The sequence below is a fragment of the Vigna angularis genome, chromosome 4 (assembly GCF_016808095.1).
Source record: "Vigna angularis cultivar LongXiaoDou No.4 chromosome 4, ASM1680809v1, whole genome shotgun sequence".
NCBI lineage: Eukaryota > Viridiplantae > Streptophyta > Magnoliopsida > Fabales > Fabaceae > Vigna > Vigna angularis.
The window spans coordinates 33,621,166-33,642,680 of NC_068973.1; the positions used below are offsets into that span (position 1 = coordinate 33,621,166).

Genomic DNA, 21,515 nt, shown 5'->3' on the forward strand with positions numbered 1-21,515 from the left:
ATTAGTTGTTGAAGTTGAGAAATGGTGGATGTTGGTAGACCTGTGGTTGATGAAGCAGTGGTGGAAGAAGAGGATGAGGTGATAGGTTTAGGTGAGGGTTCTAAAGTAAGTTGGAATAAGGCTTCGACGCGGTTTGTTTGTTGGAGACGTCTGAGTTGATGGGCGGTGATGGGTGAGGGATTTGGGCTTTGTTCGCCTTTTAACTCTATCATTTTATTTTCCCACATAAATTTCATGAAGGGTCCATTGTAGTCCATGATGAAGGGGCTGATCTGTGAGAGCCACTGGACACCCAGAATAAGATCTGTCCCAGAAAGATCAAGAGGGTATAGGTCCATGGGAAAAAGAAGGGATGCAATAGTGACGTGGGCCTGTGGGCAAAAAGATGTGCAAGGTAAAAAGTCTCCATTACCAACCATCACACGTAAAGGGTTTGGTGTGGGCTCTAGGGAAAGATTCAGAAAACGGGCCACTCTGGATTGGATAAAATTATGGGTTGCCCCACTGTCCACCATGATTTGAACCTCAAATCCGCCTATGGATCCACTGATTCGGAACGTCTTGGGGCTCCACTGACCCGAGAAGGAGTGTAAACTGATGAGACCCGCTTCTAAAGGAGTGTCATTAGGAGGATCAGCCATATCGATGAGCGGATTGGTGGACTCCTCGTCATCAGCCACTATGAGGAGAAGAAACTGGGATTTGCAGCGATGGCATCGCGTGTACTTCTCGTCGCAATTGTAGCAAAGATTTTTTTCTCTACGGGCTTGCATTTCGGCCTCCGTAAGTCTCCGGATAGGTAATTTGGATGTGGGTGTTGGAAGAAGAGGGGGAAGTGGTTTAGGGTTAGTGGCAGTGGTAGGTGTGATGTGATTTAGGGGTGGTCGTGAGAATCTGGAAAAGGGTGGTGATGATAATTTGTTTTTGTCATCGTGGAGTTTCGCAAACGCCACTGCTTGGGGCATATCGGAAGGTTGGAGGGCAGTAACTTCACGTCGGAGGTGAGGTTTGAGGCCGGAAATAAAACAGCTAAGGTAGAAGTTAGAGGGATACCCAAAGATCCGATTAGATAGGGATTCAAACTCAGAGATGTATTCTTGAAGGGATTGCATCTGTGAAAGCTTGCAAAGAGCAGCGATGGGGTCCTCAAACTTAGAAGGTGCAAAATGTAACTCCAAGGCTCTGAGGAAAGCTTCCCACGAGGTTAGGAGACTGTTGTTGTGCATCCATTGATACCAAGCTAAGGCGGGGCCCTCAAGGTAGAATGATGCTATTTGGGTTCTTTGATCTGGTGGTGTCTGGTGGTAATCAAAAAATTGGGTGATCTTGAAGATCCACCCCAATGCATCCTCCCCGTTGAATGAGGGAAGGTCGAACTTGAGAGGCCGTGGAGGTAGTGAGGGAGAGTGCGAAGGGGATGAGGAAATTTTTGATTCGAGAAGGGAAGTGCGGGCGTCGATATCATGAAGGGTATTAGAGAAGTTGGCCTGAGAAAGGAGAATCTGTTCCAATTTTTTGTCAAGTTGAGAAATGGCATCAGAGTGGGAAGCCATGGAAGAGAGTTCTCTCAATGAAAGCACCAAAATGAAAGATATCTCAACAGAAAAGAGAGAAGATTAATGCTCAGACAGAGAGAATAATAGAATTCTAGAGGAAAACAGAATTTTGTTGTATATTCGCTGCCTTTCCAATCATTAGTGTACCTCTATATAACAGCATACATACTACACGAAAAAGTAAAAATGGCAAAAGGAATAAAGTTAGTTATGATCCTAAATCCTTCTAGAACCATAATACTGCCAAATCATCAATTAGTCACGTAGTCGTTGAGGTGTGTGGGTTTCCTTCTGATTCTTTTGGGTAATTCTCCTCTGTCCACGTTTTCTTGATCCTGTGTTGGGCCTTGAGGTTCTTCATCAGTAATGGGCCTAACATGATGTGATGGAAAAAAGATTACTAGAGATTCCATTGCCGGATCATTTAGCCATTCTTCTTCCAAAGGAATCTGATATATATCATTTGAAGGTAATGGGAGAACATCTGTATTTGTGCTTGGTGGTGCATAAACAGCCTCTACGGATTGAAATATGGTCGATGAGAGAATACAAAGAAGACACTCTTTCGACCAAAACATTTGTTTTTCCTCCAGTTTTAGATGTTGTGTGAATCTTATTTTCCCCATATGCTTCACAGAAAATAGGGAAATTTTGGCATTCACTGGCAACATGTCAGTGAAAATCAACAAGAAAGGCAAGCTTAGATATGGGAAGCAGCTTAACAGCAGACTTGATTTCAGTTTCCTAAGATGTGGTATGTATAGAGAGAGTTTTCTATCACTCCCTGGCAACTCAGAAGAGAAATTAAGTGAAAATGAACAACAAAAAGGCCTCAGTTCGTGTGAATGTGAAGATTGATTTTTTGAAACTGTTAGTGAGAGTATTCATACAGAACAATGTTATTGAATTCCCTTATCTAACCTTAATTTCATATGACACTCATCTAAAATTTAATTTCAAATAAAATAAATAGACGTAATTAAATCTTAGTTGCCTTATAAATTTTAAAAAATTTAATTAAAACTTTCGTTATTTAATACAATTTTATAACTGAAGACATGAAAATTATTTTACAGTGATTACAATATTTTATTATATTAATTAAAAATATCATTTTTCAATTCTTAAAAGCAAATAAAATAACACCTTAAAACAATATAGTATATTTGTAACTAAAACAATAAAAATTATTCATTATTTTACAATAACTACAATATCTTATTATATTAACTAAAAAATCTCATATTTATAAACTCCTAAAAATAATATAACAGCTTAAAAACAAGTAAGATATCAGTTACGTTACCATATCAGTGAAAAAACTAATCAACGAAAAATTAAAGAAAACATATAAAAATTCTGAATATAATTATAACTTAATTAAAATACGAAGTTTGAGACTTACAATTAAATGAAATAAATATAAGCATTTATTCACTGTTTTTGAATTTATTCTTAAACACGATTAAAATTGTAATACTAGGGAAATCCATTCCACGCAAATAAGTCAGAAGAATTTGATAATGTTTTAACTTAACTAGAATCATAAAGGCCTAAGAATTAATGGAGAGTTTCACGGGCAACCTTGATATCCAAAGTTAACACATGATAAATTGATATCCATTTACGAATGCTAAAATTGAGTGATCGTTGTCAATAAATATCTTTCCATCAAAAAAAGTTGGTAAGACTTGTGATTTTAGCATTGAAGAAACCTATAAATGCAAATCATGAAAACGAAAGAAATTCCAGCCTATAACAGAGCAACGGTAACTATCAGTTTCCGTTCCCTATATGGTTTTCGTCAGCAACATCACTGGGAAGATCAAGGCCATAAGGAATTTTGCCAGAATAGTTGGTAGATGATTCATCTGAACCAATCATACTGCAAAATGGAAAATCAAATTCTTACGTGAGTTTTCTGTAGAAAGTCAAAGTGTAAGTCATTCTGCGAATAAAATCCTCACCCTTTATCAACGACAACCATTGAACGTAGCTCACAATTAGCAAAGCTGTATGTAAAAAATAGAAACCCAACATCAACTAATTAGTACCATGAAAGTTTGATACAACTAAGGCTCGAAGAAAACTATTTGCTTAAAAGTTATATATTCTCCTAAAGATTGGCGTTGAAAACTTCAGAGAAGGGTTTCTCAAACAAATTTTTGTACAAAATATTTTTAAGCTTCATTTTTAAGGGAACCTCAAATAAAAGGTGAAAACAATGAGTAGGAATATCCCTCAAATTCCCGTCTTCCGTTTTTTATTTTCAAAGTATTTCTTTTCTCAGAAGCGAAGATCATTACCAAATAAACATAATACAGAGAACTCAACCTAACAAAACAAAAATCTTAAAATCACTAGAGTTTATATTTTTTTAAAAAATAGAAGTCATTCAAACATAATAAAACACAACAAAAAATTAATTATTAGTATTCTAATCAAGTATAGTATACAAGTTTAAAATTGCAATTAAAAATATTTGAAGTCTCCATGATATATATCTAGCATAGTTTCAACACCCGACACAATTACTATGTAGAAGTATTTGTGCTTCTGTGGTTGTTGGACAAGGACATGAATTATATACTCCTATACTCAACCAATAGAGCTGACATGTAATTTAATGAATATCATATACATACACTGTCTGATAAAAGTAAAACCTAAGTGGTGTTAGGATTCAAATTGGTCATTCAATACTCACCACATAGAACAAAAAGCACGTTGTTGTTTATTCTTTCTTGCATATATCTCAACACTAAGGTGTTCATAAAAGAGACAGGCCAATATGCTTTCAGATGAATACTTACTGTGTGCAGATTTCACTCTTCACTGTTGGATGACAATCATTTCCAAAAGCACTCAAGGAGTGAAACAGAAAACCACTGTGGGTAACAACAGCTATCTCCTTCTCTTTTCTTGTCCACAGCCTGGGCCAACAAGAAAATACGAAAAAAATATCAGATTTCTAGCTGAAGGCATGTGCTTCAGATGTCATGCAACCACAGCACACGTAAGTGCAACATGGCCAAAATGTCAACTCAGTCCAACCAAATAAGACTGCTCTTGTGGAATGTGAATACTCATGGATGTGAAATATAAATTGCATGATCACACTCACCATTCCAAAAATTTAAGTCCTCTGGCAGCAACTTCTTCATTCTTCTCTCTAATGTCAGGTTTCCACAGAATGTCTTCATCATTTTCTATCTGACGCAATTTACATGACGCATGAACCCCATCAAATTAATCTTGATTATGTTCTAGCAACTACGGATCAGAACAAACCGTGGTAGCTCTAGCCCATACATGAGCTTATCATAACAGACTACTTACCAATGAAAAATCAATAGCTGGAAACATATGTCGGTAGTCACTGATGCTTCTTCTCTTATCACAAGGATGCACCCCCTGAATTTCCCAAAATAAATAATAGATAAAGACAATTGTTGAAATTAAATGCCAAATGACATCAAAAACAGCAACGAAGGGGTAAACAAAATTATCGCTCAATTTTAAAATTTTGGCTGCTTATCATAACCCAATCTAGTCACTAGCTAGTGGCTATAAGACCAGTAACTTCTACACCAAATATCCAATCAGATTCCTTTTAAAATTATACAGTAAGAACATAAATCAATGTAGAGGAGCCAACAACCCAACACACATCTCATGCGTGAATAAACAAACTTACTATGAAATAAGACTTGGGAAACTTGGTTAAAATAAAACAAAAGAGCCAAAGTTGGAACTGAAAAGTACACCGTACAGAAGCTCTTCAAGAAGCTGACATTATTTGTATTTTATTCATAACCAAACAAACACGAAAAAAGACCTGACATCAGTTTCCTAAATAACCAAGGAAACAAGTTCCAGAAGGGTAATGGACACGGCCAACAGGTAATTTCAGTAATTCATCAGGTACTTCCTAATTACTGGTTCTGTATCTTCTTGAAGCTTGGGAAGAAATAAGATATAGTAACTAACAAAATGTTGAAAGAAAACAAAGGTACAATTGATTTTTTGCCCAAACTGTCAAACGCCAAAGTTACAAAACCGTCATCATCATTACATACCAAGTGTTCCCGGCAAAGCTCCACTGCTATAAATGGTGGAGCATTGAGACTGGAAATTGCTTGCCGATCACTGTCTCCCACACCGGCATTCATTAGTGGAGGTACACTAGTCTCATCGGTACATGCTTCACCACCAAAAACTCCCACTGCTGTTTGCATGGTCCTGCAATGCAATGATTAGCAATACACATACGATAATCATTACCCCTTAATTTTGTATGTTTAATAATATGCAAAAACATTTCTTCAGTGAAAATGCCAGTACAACTTCACTTGACTACATCTAAATAAATTTCATGGGATACTACAAGGACACTCCAAATCAAGATTAATACCCACATAATAAATACAAAACTGGAATAAACTGTTCACAAATGTTTCCAGTTTTTCCAGCTTTCTCAGAATAAAAAATAAATTAGAATAAATTTTGCTAATAAGCATAGTGCCCTCATATTTGAAACAAAAGTAATATTTGAAAAATACTAGAATAATTAGATGTTAGATATATGACAAACTGATATATACACAGGTACACATATACATACATACATATATATACACAAATAACAGAATAGTTTAACTGACACTGTATCATTCAAAGATTAAAGTTGACATGGGACATTCCATTTATAAACCTGTGCACCGTAGAATTTGGACCAAGAGTCATATTTCGATGAAACTTCACAGCAATCAGTAAAACATTATAATTTTAAAAAAATCATATCCAATTTGGTTATTTTATACATGATTATCTGTGTCTAGACTAATTTGTAAAGATGTTTGTATGCACCCTATTATTTTTACGATGTTTTCTTTACTCACATGTCACATCATCTACAAGTATTCTTATCAAGCTATCTGTTATATTTCAATAAATCTTGAAGACCTTGGTGAGAACCAAAAACGATCTTAACATGAGAGAGTAAAATGAGTATTAAATACTGACAAAACGTCTTAGGAAGAATTTTAAATTACAATGTGGATATACCTTAACAAGGGAGAAACTATAACTAGTTCAATTGTTTTGGAAAGACCGCTAGCCTTAACATGTCCTCTCAGATTTTCAACCTGTAATGGAGCCACACATATTACACATGACGTTAAAGTTAAAAAATATTACTGAGATGATCACAAGGAAAAAAGTTTACCAAATATGAAATTATAGTTGACCCAACATCTCATGAGAAATTATGAGGAAGAGATTATAATGTGTCAAAAACATAACAGTTAACACAAGTACCAATCTCTATAGGAAAGCCTAGAATTTTAACTTTTTTATAGTGCAAAAGTGCATCAAGATTTGTCCTAAAATAACATCACTTGATTAACAATTACCTGTTTCCAGCCGAGAGGGGTCAGGCTTGCATCAAAAAGATCATAAGACTTGTACGCTTCAAAGTTCTTCTCACCTTCTACATTGTGAAATCCTTGGGCATGTCTAACCTGAATACAAGATTGGAGAAGACAGTAATACACTTGAACATAAACAAATGATCTTTCCAAAACCAGAACACAGCACAAAAGGAAGAGTAGGTAAGAAGAGAATGAAGTTTTGTTTTCATACTTTCACATCAATGATCTATAGCACAAAAATAGAAAAGGAATAACAGCATTCCATTCCTAAAAGTACAAAATATAAGGGATCCATTTAATCCTTATTTTCTCTCCCCTTAATTCTAGGAATTTATTTCCAATCATAATATGAATTTAACACCCAAATTTCAACCTTCCTAATTTATTGATACTTCTCCTCAAGTTGTTGAAAATACATCAATCATACCCAATTTCCTAGCTCATAGTTCAAAAGCCTATCTCAAAACCCTGAGATCACAATATCTGCTACCTGTTGTGCAGCTGGTACAATATCTGTGATCACACTTGTTCCATTCGATCATGTCAAATAGGATTGTGAATAATGTTGATTGTTGTCTTGTTATCACAATACAACTTCATGGCAAAATAAATAGGCTTCTCAGTTCTTCTAAGACTCGAGCCACAGAACTTCACAGATTCTTGAGTTATTGGTCTAAATTCAGCCTCAACGATACTTCTAGCAATGGAACTTTGCTTACTGCTCCTCCACATAACAAAATTACCCACAGAAATGTCCAATATCCAAATGTACACCCCCAACCTATAATTGATCATGACCAATGACCAGTTTACAACTTGTCATTTCTTGGTTTTCCATTCAGATAGCAAAGAATTTTACAAAATTGCTTCAAGATATAACTCACAAGAGCAATTCAAAAATTGAGTTACCATGCTCACAACAAAAACATTGTCTGAACCGGCGTGTAATAAGTAAATTAATTTCCCAGCAAGCCTTTTGTATCTCAATGTGCCAACTGGCACAACCATATGTGACTTCTCTAAGCTCAGCATTGACCACTATAGGTGTATACGAAGGCTTAGATCCTCTATTTCTCATTTTCTATCAAGAGATCAAGAATGTACTTTTGTTTGTGATACCATGATACCCTGTTTTTATCTTGAGACTTCCATTCAGAGAAGTTGTACTAAATCTTTCGCTAGCCTTTGTTTCAATATGCTCATATCTTCAAAACCATCCCTACTTACAAATTACAATTATGCCATCTATATAGACAATCATACCTTTGACCTTTAACAACTTTATGAATCTTTCAAACAATGCTTTTGGGGAGATTTCTCAAGTCTGTATAATAACCGTTTTAGTTTGCATACCTTTGTTCCAAGCATCTAGAGAAACTAGGTGGAGGCTACATATACCCTTCTTCTCCCAATTCTCCATTTGAGAAGGTGTTCTTTACACCAGACACGAAGTAGACAAATTATTAAAGAGATATATACTTTGGAAGACCAAGGATGTTTTGTACAATACCTAATACCTTTCCTAACCGCTATGAGAAGATTGAGTAGACTTTACACAAAAAAACTTGAATCATCAATCTTAGGAACTTCTAAAGGATCATCAGACACTTCATGATCCAACATTTGCATAAACTCTTGGTGACGTTGTTAAATGGAGCCTATCTTTTCTTATGCTTGAATATCCCTAGTAATTAAGACCTTTATACTGTTTCAAACATTTGAATAGTTTCGGCATTTTCATTTTAAGATGGCATTTAACAATTACAGAATTCACCAATTTTCCCAATTAAATCATTTGGTTTCATTGATTCTGGTGATTCTTGAGATGGAATATCATTATGAAACCCGAGTTAAATCAAAACCATCTTCAGTGGTATCACGCAAACATTGTCATTTGAACCTTCCCATTGTTAATCGTCAAATAAACCCAACCCCTCCCAAAACAATCATTATGGCATTATAATAGGTTGTTATATTGCCTCACCGTATTGCTTCTTCCACATCCAAACATGTAAATGCAAATAAATGTGAATCCATAACAAAATAGGTTTCCTTTATGGCTTCCCAATCATGACAGGCTGTGGCAAGAAAACTATTGAAAAGTTTTACATCAACTAAACCAAATATAGTATACAAGTATATACAAACCTCACTTCATAAGTTAGTTTTCTTATGATAGTATCAGAGTCAGTCCTAGTCAAGTTTGTTAGGTCTTGCGTCACCTGCTATTAGGTCCTTTCTAGTCTCACAAGAAATGTTCAGTCCTTAGAAAAGAGAAGATAATGTAGAAAAGAGAATATGTTGAAAAACTTACATCAAGTAAAGATAAGGTCAAATCATAGTATATAAGTCAGTGTAAATCTCACTTTATAAGCTGATTTGGTGAAGTTGAAGTAGATTTAAATTCCACTATTTTAAGAAAAAACAAACAATTTTCCTGCTGCTAGATCCATGGAGTTGATCAACTAGGCAGTGACTATGAAGTATTCAAAGCATCGCTGCCTGTATTTTGGATCCGTGGTTGATGGTGGATGCACCTCCCCACCCAAATAGCCAAGTCTCTTTCACCTTATCATCAACCACCAAATGTAAAGTTTGGTTTTTTACATTCAGTTTATGACTGGTAATTTGAAGTGCTCTTAGAAAGAAATTTTGTTATTGGTCGATGATGCTCATTATCCAAGTCCATCAAAACCACTGTCCTGCCACCATTCTAATGGAATGAACTGGGATTCAACTAGGCAACCTAATTGTTTAAGGATGGGAGCCCTAAAGCTCTAGATACCATGTAGGTAAGAGGAGAGTGAAGTATTACTACCATACTTTCAAGTCAATAACCTACAAGATATAAATAGAAAAGGAATAATAATAGCCTACTCCTTAAAAACAACATATCTTGGATTGATTTATTTGATCCTGAATTATTCTCCCCTTAATTCTAGGAATTTTGTATCCTATCATAATCTGAATTCAACATCCAAATTTCAACTTTCCAAAAACCACTAAGAGGAAGGAACACCCTAAAAATATGTAGTTAGTGAAATTTGACTCGCATTAGCTAAATGTTAAGCACTTCCTACTATTCTTGCTTTCAAACAACACAGTATAGTTTAAAAAGTCAATGAGAAAGAGATAGGTAGATAATACTAGTGAGTCCAACGTGCACCCTCCGTTTCTATGTTAATAGACCCTTTCAACTAATTCACACCCTTTCGAGAAAATTAGTTCAAATAGTTAAAAAACAATAAATTTGTCAACAATTTGTGTTGTTGTTCCAAAATTACTCTTATCATATATTTAAAGCTAAAGTAGTTTAATGAAACTTCGTTATTCGTGAAGAGACAACAAATGTTCTGGGAAGGGCCATATAAACGGGGAATAAAGGAGGTATCTCGATTTAGTTAAGCTTTGGGATTCATTTCACACACAATGAAAAATAAATTGATTACATGGGACAAAACATCTTCTAACCAAAAAACTGTTGTAAGGATAAAGTTGCAACGAACCAGGTGAAGAGTTTTACAGCGGTGCAATGGGTAAAGAATTTGACCAGCAGCAGTATCCATATCTGCGTGACATTGAAGAAAAGCCAATAATAACAGGTAACTAATCAAGTTATCATTTATCACTAAAGTAGATCAGCTTTCTGGTTCAGCTTAAAAGGAATGAACCGTAAGGCTTCGGACAACATCTTGTCCTCTTGAACAAGACAGGAACAGCTCCATAAATAGGCAAAAATGGCTAAAAGTATTTGCACCTAAAACAATTACATTAAGCATAAATCCACAAAAGAAGGTTCGTACATTGGCAACAGAGAACGGTGCACAACCAAGCTTACGCTCCAAGCTTCGTGGAACGTGGAACATGCCACAGTCTCCGCCAAAAACGAGTTCAAATTCGATTTATTATTACTAACGAAAAGGAACAAATAAAATGGAATTGAAGAAAATTGAAAGGGCGTGAATCGTTACGTAGAAAAACTGCGTCGAATCTATGTAACGGGAAACGAAAAATTGCTGAGTAAATTGGATGGCCGGAAATTGAGGTGATTTTTAGCAAAAGGGAGCATGGAGAAAAATAGTACCGGAGAAAGAGAAGAGTACCTGAGGGATAAGAGGAGCAAAGGAATGGAGAAGAAGATGGAGATGCACAACCACTCTTGGAAATGGAACCAGGGACAAAACTGGAATTCAATAAAATAGGATTAGGAGTGACGAGCATGGTGTTGGCCTAATAAGAGAAAAATATTGTGTGACACTGAGAAATTTCCGAGTTCTGAACAAAAACAAAACCATTTTTATAAAACACATACACAAGCGTTTTTTATTACAATAAAATAATATAGCTTTAAATAAAGAAATAAATAAATATAATTTTATTATTGTATTATTTTTTTAAAATATTTATTCAAAAAATAGAAAAATAAAATAATTAAAACGTGTAAAAGTTTATAGAAATAAATTTAAAAAATTACGCAGCAGTTACTTTTAGAAAGAAAAAAATATGTAGTTATTTCAAAATAAAGAAAAATTATTTAATAAAATTTTCTATTAAATAAATAAGTTATCTTTTATTTATTGAAAATTAAAATTATTCAATTAAAAAGTATATATAGATAATTTAACTAATAATAGTTTAAATTAAACCCAAATTTTAGTTATAATACTAACTTATAATTTTTTTAAGATAAATTCCTACATATTATTTAACAATTAATAAAATAACATATTATTAAATTATTCTTTTTGTCACCTTGGATCCTTTTTCTCCATCTATATGTGTATTTTACAGTAAAATTTGTTTGTAAAGTGTACATAATAACTTATTATGTACACATATTTTACAGTAAAAATATAAATGAATGAGATTAAACCATTCAACACCTCTCTCTGCAGCATTTGGTTAAAAATAAACATTGCGCATGGCGGTTGAAGAAATTCTTTTTTCAATCTGTCACTGCCACATGAATAACTTCACATGCTCAACTTGTGTGGTATGTAAGGACAGATAGGTAATTAACAAAAATTAGTTGGATTTCAGTGCAAAACTTTCCCACATAGCATGGGGGATGATAAGATCTGTGTGTTCCCCACAACTTGCAGATTAGTTTAAGTAAAACATAAATAATATGTTTTATCTCTTCGGATCCCTTTTTCTTTTATTAAATCAAAATCAGTGTAAGGTTGGGCTGCTCTTTGGACCCAGACATAGCCCTGTAAAGCCCAATCTGCTTATGTGAAGAAAATGAACGAAAGACCAGATCAAAATTGCATGGGTGTTGCTCCCTCCACCACCACCCTATACTTCTTCTATCTCCTCATATTATTTTAAATACAATTATATCCTTTAAGTTAAAAAGATTTTTATTTTTACTCTATTTTAAATAATTTGAAACCCTAATTTTACTTTTCCACCACCCACCTACGGAACTCTCTTCCCATTTCTCCATTTCCGTTTCACCTCCCCACCCCGCACTTTCATTCCTTTTTCTTCCCAGTTTTTTTTTGGTTTGAAAGCTTCCATTGTCGCCGTGGTGTGAAGAAACATCGAGGAGCGTCCAGAGCATCAACTAGCATGAGGAAGTATACATCAACGGAGGTGACATCCTTCAACGGATGTCCCCTAATAAAGCAAACTCTAAAATAAAAAACGTAACCTTTAAACGGAGGTGACATCTTCAACGGATGTCAACATCCGTTTAAGGAAAAACGAATATGTCAACATCCGTTTAAGGAAAAACGGATATGTCAACATCCGTTTAAGGAAAAACGGATATGTCAACATCCGTTTAAGGTAAAACGGATGTCGACATCCGTTTAAGGTAAAACGGATATGTCGACATCCGTTTAAGGTAAAACGGATATGTCGACATCCGTTTTTCCTTAAACGGATCCATTTAAAGGTTACGTTTTTTATTTTAAGGTTTTATTTCAAGGTTTATTCGAATACGAGGAAGCACTCCACGTATTGCACCACGAGAGCGACATTGCACCACGAGAGGGAGACTGCTTGATAATTCTTTCCACCACCACCAACCTTTGCAACTTGTAGTATCTCAGAACGACAAAAGAAAGAAAGGAAGAAATATAATGTTAAAATGAAAGAAAAGTATTTGATTCATGTACGGGACTAAAATATGTTATTAGTGAAATAGGTTGTGAATGGGTAAAATTAAAAAATAATAACCCTAAAAATAAAATTTTACTGAGGAACAAAATAGTAAAGAGAAGGTAGAAGGAGAAAGGTGTGATGGTGGAGGGAGCAACACCCAAATTGCATAGATGTGAACATGCGCTAGATCTCACAACTAGAAAAGACCCTTAATTGATGAAAATGGGTTCCTTCGTACTATTGTGGACTTGTAGTTTTTTCTTAAAAACTATAACTAATGGACAGTTTCTTCCTGCACTACACAAATTCCTACCTTCATTGAAAAAAGAAAAAAAAACTTCTTTTTTTATCTTTTTTAGATTTTGCAATTTGAAAGTTATTTTTTTATTTTTTATCATACAATCGAAAAGTCTCTTTTTGAGAAAAAAAAAGTTTTCAAAATTTGGAAGTTACTTCTTACTTATAAAAAATAACTTTTGAATTATACAATTCAAAAAAAATTTAATTTAAATGAAGTCCAGGGAAAATTTATGGAAACTGCAGAAATAAACTGCCCAGCTAAATTGTATCAATTTTTTTTAAAAAAATAAAATCAAATAAATTTATATAAAATATACTAGTCAATGTAATATTTTTAATTGAATTTTAGTTAATATAATATCTTTAAATAAAATGAAAAACTAAATATCACTTTATTAAACATATAAAAAAGTGAATGTCACTTATTGAAACGTAAGATAAAAAACATGTTTTTAAAAACTAAAAGATGTAAATGTCATTTTATTAAAAATATAATACGTGAATTTCTTTCTTAAAATTATAACGAATATAACCTGACTTGAAAAAGGTAAGTGTATTTTTTCTTTAATTGTTTTTAAATATCATCCTTTTGGTAAAGTAATTTGAATAAATTTGAAAAAAAAAATGGATTCCTTTAATTAAAGTATAAATAAAAGTATTAATAAATATGAGGTGACTTTAACCTATTTCAACCTTTCCATTGTCTTTCCTAAAAAATAGGATTAGTCTCAAAAACCGCTTAATATAAGTATCTAACAAGCTTCAAATTATTATATACTTTTTTACTTTTGCACTAAATTATTCAAAGTTAAACGCGTTTTGTATCCTCTTATCATAAACTATGTTGGACTTTAATCAAAGTAAAGTTTAATATTTTTTAATCAAGATAATAAAGATGATTTAAAATAAAATAATAACTTTATTTTTAAACACATAATAAAATTATATATTACATCCATTACTTTAAATAGTAAGATGATTACATATAATTTACGTTAATCTATTTATAATTTTAATATATATGATCAGTAAGGATTTTGATAGCATTTCATAAAATTTCTACTTTTTTATCCAACATTTTGCTCAACAATGAGTTTTTCTTTAGAAATTATAATTTGCTTAGAAGTTTACAATTTATTTTTAATATGAAAGTTTGAATATCATATTATTTTTAATACATCCCCAAATACTTTTGTATTAATATCGTTAAGAGCAAATCAGAACAAAGACTTATGACTTATAAGTTTATTGAATTTGGTCCAATTTAGGTTTGATATGGTTTTGTCTTTAGTATTAATTTATAATATTGAAAATGATGGAACTGAACAATCATATATATACTTCTTTAACAAAAATGAGTTGTACAATTACCCAAACTGACATTATATATCATTTATGAAGTCTTTCATCACTGAGCGATATATATGGTAGTAAAGGTCAATGAACTTATGTCATATGTAATTTGAAACTGATCATATGTTGACAACGTTGAAGTTAACTGACAGCTAATAACTACCTGTGTGTTGTTTATATTCATTCACAACTGTAATTATAAAGCTATCTAGCTTAACTTAACTATAAACCTTATTATAATTTAATAACCTTCCTATAATCAATCACAAGTTTGTGACCTCAATTTTAGTCCATAAAACACGCTAGTTGGATTTCATATATAGTCTACATGTTTTTATTTCATTTCTAACCTAGAAAATTGGATCCTTGATCTACATAATCTGATTTTTCAGGAGTTTGATTTTCTTTTCTGCATCTCCCCCACACAAATTTGACTAATTCGAAGTATTTGTTATGCTAGCACACCAAAGGGTTTTTCTAGTTTCGAAAAAGACAAATTTTTTGGATTGCAGGATATTATAACCCAACTTGAATTGCAAGGTTTTAAAGAACTAGGTTTTCCAAATCGTGTTATTCTACAGTTGTAATTCCCTCTGAAAGAGGGTACGTGGGGCTACTTTGTTTCTTCCACGTATTAAAAAACAAGCTATCTGGTTTAGAGCTTAATACTATATATATTTCTATCTTCAAAATTAGAAACTTATATGTTAGAAGTGGATTTGTGGAAAACCTAACAAACTAATCTCTAGATTTTGATTATTTTTTTTAAAATTATGTGCACGCATAGAAGGATTTGTCTGCATTAGTTTGTGTATTAATACGAATTTTAGTATAAATAGTATATGCAAGTTATCATGATTAAGGTTGGTGCAATAAGTACAAGTGCCTTGAAAATTAAATTGATTTTTCTATCTCATAAAAGACAAAAGGTTAGATTACAATGTAGTGTGACCACCCAACACATAGCCGCTCAATTTGAATGGAGCTGACCCCATGAACATCACAACTCACAACTCACAAGGATTGAGATTTTCATGAATTTAAGAGATGAAAACTAATATTAGGGCAACATATATACGTAAGAAGAGCATATACGTATGAGTCTTGCAAAAGATATTATCTAACAATATTATGCATCTGGTAATAAACAATATCAAGTTCCTTCTCTATCAAATATTCAGTTCCAATATTGGTGGATTAGTTGTTTCACAAAGAGTAGAATATTTGTATACCTAATTAATTTTGAATGTAATCAGCAAGTTGACGTAACAAAATTCTCTGTGTTGTTGATTTATCAGCTATCCGGAAACGAGGGAAAACTATATACAGTAATTAAGAATCAAGGTTTCTTACATAAGTAATTAGTCTCAAAATCTATTTCATTGTTTCTGCAAAATGATTTTCTACTTGCTTGATTTTCCACTTTTGTATATGTGTATTCGTGCTAATTGTTTACTGAATAGCTTTTACTATTTCATCCACACATGCACCATTTTGTCTATAGCCAACTAGTTAATCAAGGTGCATTTAAAAAATCAAGTTGTTTAGTTCTCGCAATTTTCTCTTCTAATTCTGCTGTCTTGCTTACCGTGTTACTCGGATATATTATTTTTAAGAAGATCATTATTATATTTCCTCTACTCTCTCTCAACTTTTTATCTCTATCAACACAAGGCTTACAAGAATCAACAAGGGAAAAATACAACTCTTCAAAAAGTATAAACACTTTTATAATTCAATGTGTGAAGAATTGTGTAGATTTTTTTATCTAATAAGGATTGATTGACATGAGATATCAATTTCAGGTATAGGCAGCTTAGAATATATAAATTGTCGAACTTTATATATAAGTGTAGAGTACAATGTACACATAAGACTCCACACTATGATGATTTAACATACAAAATAAAGGACTATGGTTTTTCATCTCCACCTTCCCTACAGCGGAAGTCAGTCAAATACTGAGCATCTCTTGCTCTCCACCTCTCATGATCATGGAGGGACATACACATAAAACTTCATACTATATGGAGGTATCTTATGTGTATATAAATATTTGTCTATCTCTTATTTTATTCGATATGAAACTTTGTTTGTACTTAATAATAAATAGATATACTATGACACAAAAATGCATCTTAACATATCAAAACACAAGTAAAAAATAAAACTCCACACCTCAACACAACAACATAAGAATACCATACAAGTTATTAGAGTGCACTTAGTATTAAAAGAAAAGGCTAAACTTAAGTTCTGGATCAGAGAAGAAGTTAGGTGAATTTTGAACTTATTGTTATGTATTTGATTTCTCGTACTTTTTGTTTTCATTCCTACGAAACAGTCGAAGGGAAAGAGTAAAGCTACATGCAAAGTGTAGATCAAAGGCACGACTTTTGATGAAATAATTAAGAGGGATGAATATGAGGTGGGGTTTGCTGCTCGTTGCCTCTTCTCGTTTTCTTGCGCAGGAAATGACTCGTGATCGACCTAGAAACTACTTTTTCCAGCTCTTTATTAAGATAAACTCTCACGTGCTTGAGGTTTTGGGGAGTAAGAACAAATGTGTTGAGTAAAAGTCTTTCACTATAATCATCTAAGTTATCATTACTTCAAATTGCAACTTTTATTAAATCTTTATATCCACAAATTAGTTTAATATTATTAAAAATTTTGAAAAAACGGAATTTGAAGAAAAGTGATTAATATTAAAATGTATTAACTTGGTGCCAGCTAACACCTGAATTACTATTAACAAGGATGGTTTTCAATGTTGTTACCTCAGAAGCCATCACCTAAAATGAAATGTTAGAAAGAGAAGAAACAGGATGACAGGTACCGAGAACCACCCCCACTCACCTTCACATGCATGCTAATGCTAATGTCCGCAGCCAAGCTACTTGGCCAAATCATTATCAACAACCATGCTGCTAGAAGATGACCGACCATATCAAAATATTATTTCATTTTATTTATCTAATCTTTTATATATATTTTAAAAGCATATTAAAAAAATTATGTATCGTTTTGGATGTGGATGAGAACGTCTTCACACTTTTTTTATTATTTTTTAACATAATTTTAAGTCTTCGTTATTATCATTAGTCTTTAGCTCTCAAGTCGAGTCGAGTATATACATATTAAATATATTCTGACGTTCAAATCAGTTAAATGTATCTGATTAATTATTACAGTAAATTCTTGAATTCATGATAATCTAATTACTTACCTTCTTATTTTACTTACCTTATTATAATTATAAGATTTAAAGTAAACTTTTAATTAAGGTTGTCTTATTAATAACACAAAAGTCAATAAATATTTTACTGTTTTTATAAATATGTTGAATTTATAATTATGGACTTAACACTAAACTGATCGATCAATCCTCTAAAAAGTCGTCTCGTTTATAAAAATTTAGGACTGTGAATCAATTTTCAATATTCTTTTGAAAATCGGTTCATCATATAGTACACTTTTATATATATATATATATATATATATATATATATATATATATATATATATTAAACTTAAATATGATTTTTATGATATAATAAATTTTTATATATTAAATGAAGTTTTAGATTTATATATGAACTGTCAAACATTATAAATTGTTCAGAATTTAATTAAAATGTCAATTTATATGTAAAATAAATTTAAAATAGTTATATTATAAAAGTTATATAACCAAATTGTATTAAATTTAAATTCTAAAGATTAAAATATATTTAAAGAAAATTCCATTTTACATAAAGAAGAAAAATGAGAATTTTGTAATGAATATTTGTATAACATCTATATAAAATAGAATCTAAGATGGGTCGTGGGTTTTTGGACCCCAATCAGTACTGTTTGAGAGTGGTGAGTAAGAAACAAAAAGTGGAAGAAGACAAAAGTGGGAGATGGAGAAAGATTGGTGGTTTTGGTAGGAGTTCAGAACTCCAGATAAGATATTGTGGGCTGTCAAAGCTGAATCTTACGAAACAAAGGAAGATCGAAACCAAACCAAAAACTGCTTTAAGAATACCACTTTGTGTCGGGAAGGTAGGAGGAAAACAGCCGCGGTTTTCTCACACCACCATCCACTCATTCATTTCACCCATGTAATTTTTTTGTCCCTGTGCTCCTCGTGCTTCTTTCAGGTTTTTAATGTGTCACTGTCTCTTCCAAAGTTTCGTTTCCTTTCACAATTTATTATCAACCCTTTCTTTCCTTTCTTTTAATATCAATTCAAATCTGATCTTCTTTATTCTTAAATGAATCACCTGCCTAAGAAAGAAAATTTTGTTTCAATTAATTCGAATAAAACCATTTTTAGTACATGTTTAAAGAAAAAAAAATACTTATAAACACTCGTATAAAATTTGGCTAATAAGGATAAAATCTTCCTTTTGTAAAGGTTCGTAATATTAATAATTTAATATCGGCCAAATATACTAATGAAACAAAAACGATAAGCAGCCACTCAGTTCTTGTCTGGGTGGTCTTTCAGAAATCCGCCATTTGTTTTTGGTGTTTATCATATTATAATGGCCATTAATGCAATATCATGCAAATAATTAACCTTCAATTTCAGATTCTTCTGCAGCTATTTCAGATGAATTTGCGTAAGTTAGACACGTGTTGTTAGGCTGTTACTCCTGGATTAATTTTGAACGTATCATACTGCATTCCCTTTTATTAGTGTCTAAACTATTTTAAAAGTATCTTAACAAGTACCATTCTACATTATTCTTAAGATCATTCTGATTTCCATTCTGAAAACTAAAATTTTTATGTAAAACTTAACATGATGAGAGAGGGAAAATATCCCAAAATGATATAACAGTACACAATATTATTTCATTCATCTGTGTCAATGGATGCAAGAAAATACATGTTAGGAGAATTTAACAAATTTTCAAACTAGTTCCTTCTGAGCATGGAAAAATCTTTGATCCTCACTTTGTGACAAGTGTCTTAATTAGTTAGTTACAACAAGTAATTAAGTAATAAATAGTGTCCTCTTGCTATTATTGTAGTCTTTTGTTAGGTACAATTTATTAAGTGTAATTTGAATTGAAGGACACTATAAAAATTTACAGCCCACAGTTGTAATAAAATGGGAAATTATGTTAACAAAGTTTCATAGCAAGAAACTCCAAAAGTTAAAGTGCACAATTGTTATAAAATGGAAAATTAAGCTAACCAAGTTTCAAAGCAAGAAATACATTTCATTAAGATAGCTTCAACTAACTATTATTTGAGCAATAAAACAATTCCCAAATGTTCCAGCAATATCTCGTGGCTCTATTCTTCTACGTTGCAAAAAGCAATTCTCAAAATCTTTTATTCTTCAATGACATTTTTTTTATGTTAGCTAGGTGTTAATGATCGCTAGACGCTGAAAATTTTGTTTCTCTAGTTAAAAACAAGGTAAAAAAACTCTTTAGATTTTGATAAAAAAAATGGAAATAAAATAAAAATGAAACACAAACAAAAAAATAGTGTTTACTGAAAAGCAAGTAAAAGGAAAGAAGACAAAAAGTAAAAACATCTAAATTCTAATTCTAATTAACACCTAACAGTGCTTGAAACTAGATGTGATTACAGCAAAGCTTGATGGAGACACATTTGTTATATTGGCTAAATTTTTTACCTTAAACTAAATAAGTTAATTATCTTGGATCCAGTTAACAGTGTCGCTTTAGTTTAATCATTTCCCTTTTTCCATTTTTAAAATATATTATGATGAAAATTTTATTAGGAAACTTTTGTACAGCAATTACCTAATTTTTTTATAACTGTATAAATCCATCAACTATTATATTATGTTTAATAATTTTAAATTAAATTATTTCGTCTAAATAATGTGATTGGATTAATTTTTATATAAATAACAATTATACAATTTTACATTAATTAAAAAAATTATATTATACATGTAGATAAAAAATAATGTAGTATATAATTTTAAAAATATATTAAAACATGAAGAATTTTAATTTATATATAGTTGTGACAATAAGATTAGATCTTAAAATGTAAAATTATATTTTTTTTATACAATCCGTGTAATAATTTATAAAAGTTATCATCAGTATAAATTACTCATTTATTATACTTTTAAGTTATACTCATCAATGAAATCATATATATTTGACCATTAGACTAAAAACTTTCTATAAATTTTTTGAAGTTAATGTTTGACTTTGGGTTTAAACTTAATCATTTCAACAAATTCCAAGAGTCAAAGAACTGTGTATCACAATTTCAAACTTGAACCTAGAAAACTTCAGGAATAGATATTAAGTGTGAATTTATAATAGTTAAAATGAATACTATTAGGTAACTTAAAAAATATAATTTAAAATGATTTAATTACATTTTAATTTTAATTGAAGAGTGAATATGAATTTAATGATATCAAGCTTACCCTATTAAAGGGAGGCGTGGTTGTTAATACTGCATTATTCAAATAAAATATTGTCTAAGTATAGATGGCTAGCCTAAAATGATTGAGAATAATCTATCATCTCAAGATTAAGAACAATTGGCCCAATAAATGACTTCCACCAAATGCGAGCACTCATCTCTTCTTTAACTTTTATTTTTTTAAATGAAAGTGTTGTGTGCATTCTCTAGTTTGAATTCGAGGTGGGGTTTTGGTGTTCTTTTTATATAAATTGGTTGACAAGCTCTGATCTGTTAGAATGCTACAAGGCTACATCTCCGTTATTGCTAAATTCAATTCCTACTGCATTAGATTAACTTGTCA

At 31.9% G+C, this 21,515-nt stretch overlaps 1 protein-coding gene across 4 annotated transcripts; it reads right to left on the minus strand.

Moving 5' to 3' along the window:
- Positions 1-3,122: 3,122 nt before the first annotated feature.
- LOC108332226 (phosphoglycerate mutase-like protein 1) lies at positions 3,123-11,253 on the minus strand. 4 transcript variants are annotated; one of them, XM_017567425.2, is made up of 11 exons: positions 11,092-11,222; positions 10,792-10,862; positions 10,495-10,556; positions 6,971-7,078; positions 6,624-6,703; positions 5,636-5,798; positions 4,896-4,970; positions 4,681-4,769; positions 4,370-4,489; positions 3,524-3,568; positions 3,123-3,441 (listed from the first exon to the last, which is right to left on the minus strand). In XM_017567425.2, the coding sequence occupies exons 3-11, from the start codon at positions 10,552-10,554 to the stop codon at positions 3,333-3,335; spliced, it is 849 nt and encodes a 282-aa protein (XP_017422914.1). In that variant the 5' UTR covers positions 10,555-10,556; positions 10,792-10,862; positions 11,092-11,222; the 3' UTR covers positions 3,123-3,332. The 4 variants fall into 4 exon arrangements, with proteins under 4 accessions (XP_017422914.1, XP_052731724.1, XP_017422913.1 ...); XM_052875764.1 differs by lacking the exon at positions 11,092-11,222 and adding an exon at positions 10,960-11,066; XM_017567424.2 differs by lacking the exon at positions 10,792-10,862 and having other exon boundaries at positions 11,092-11,253.
- Positions 11,254-21,515: the final 10,262 nt, after the last annotated feature.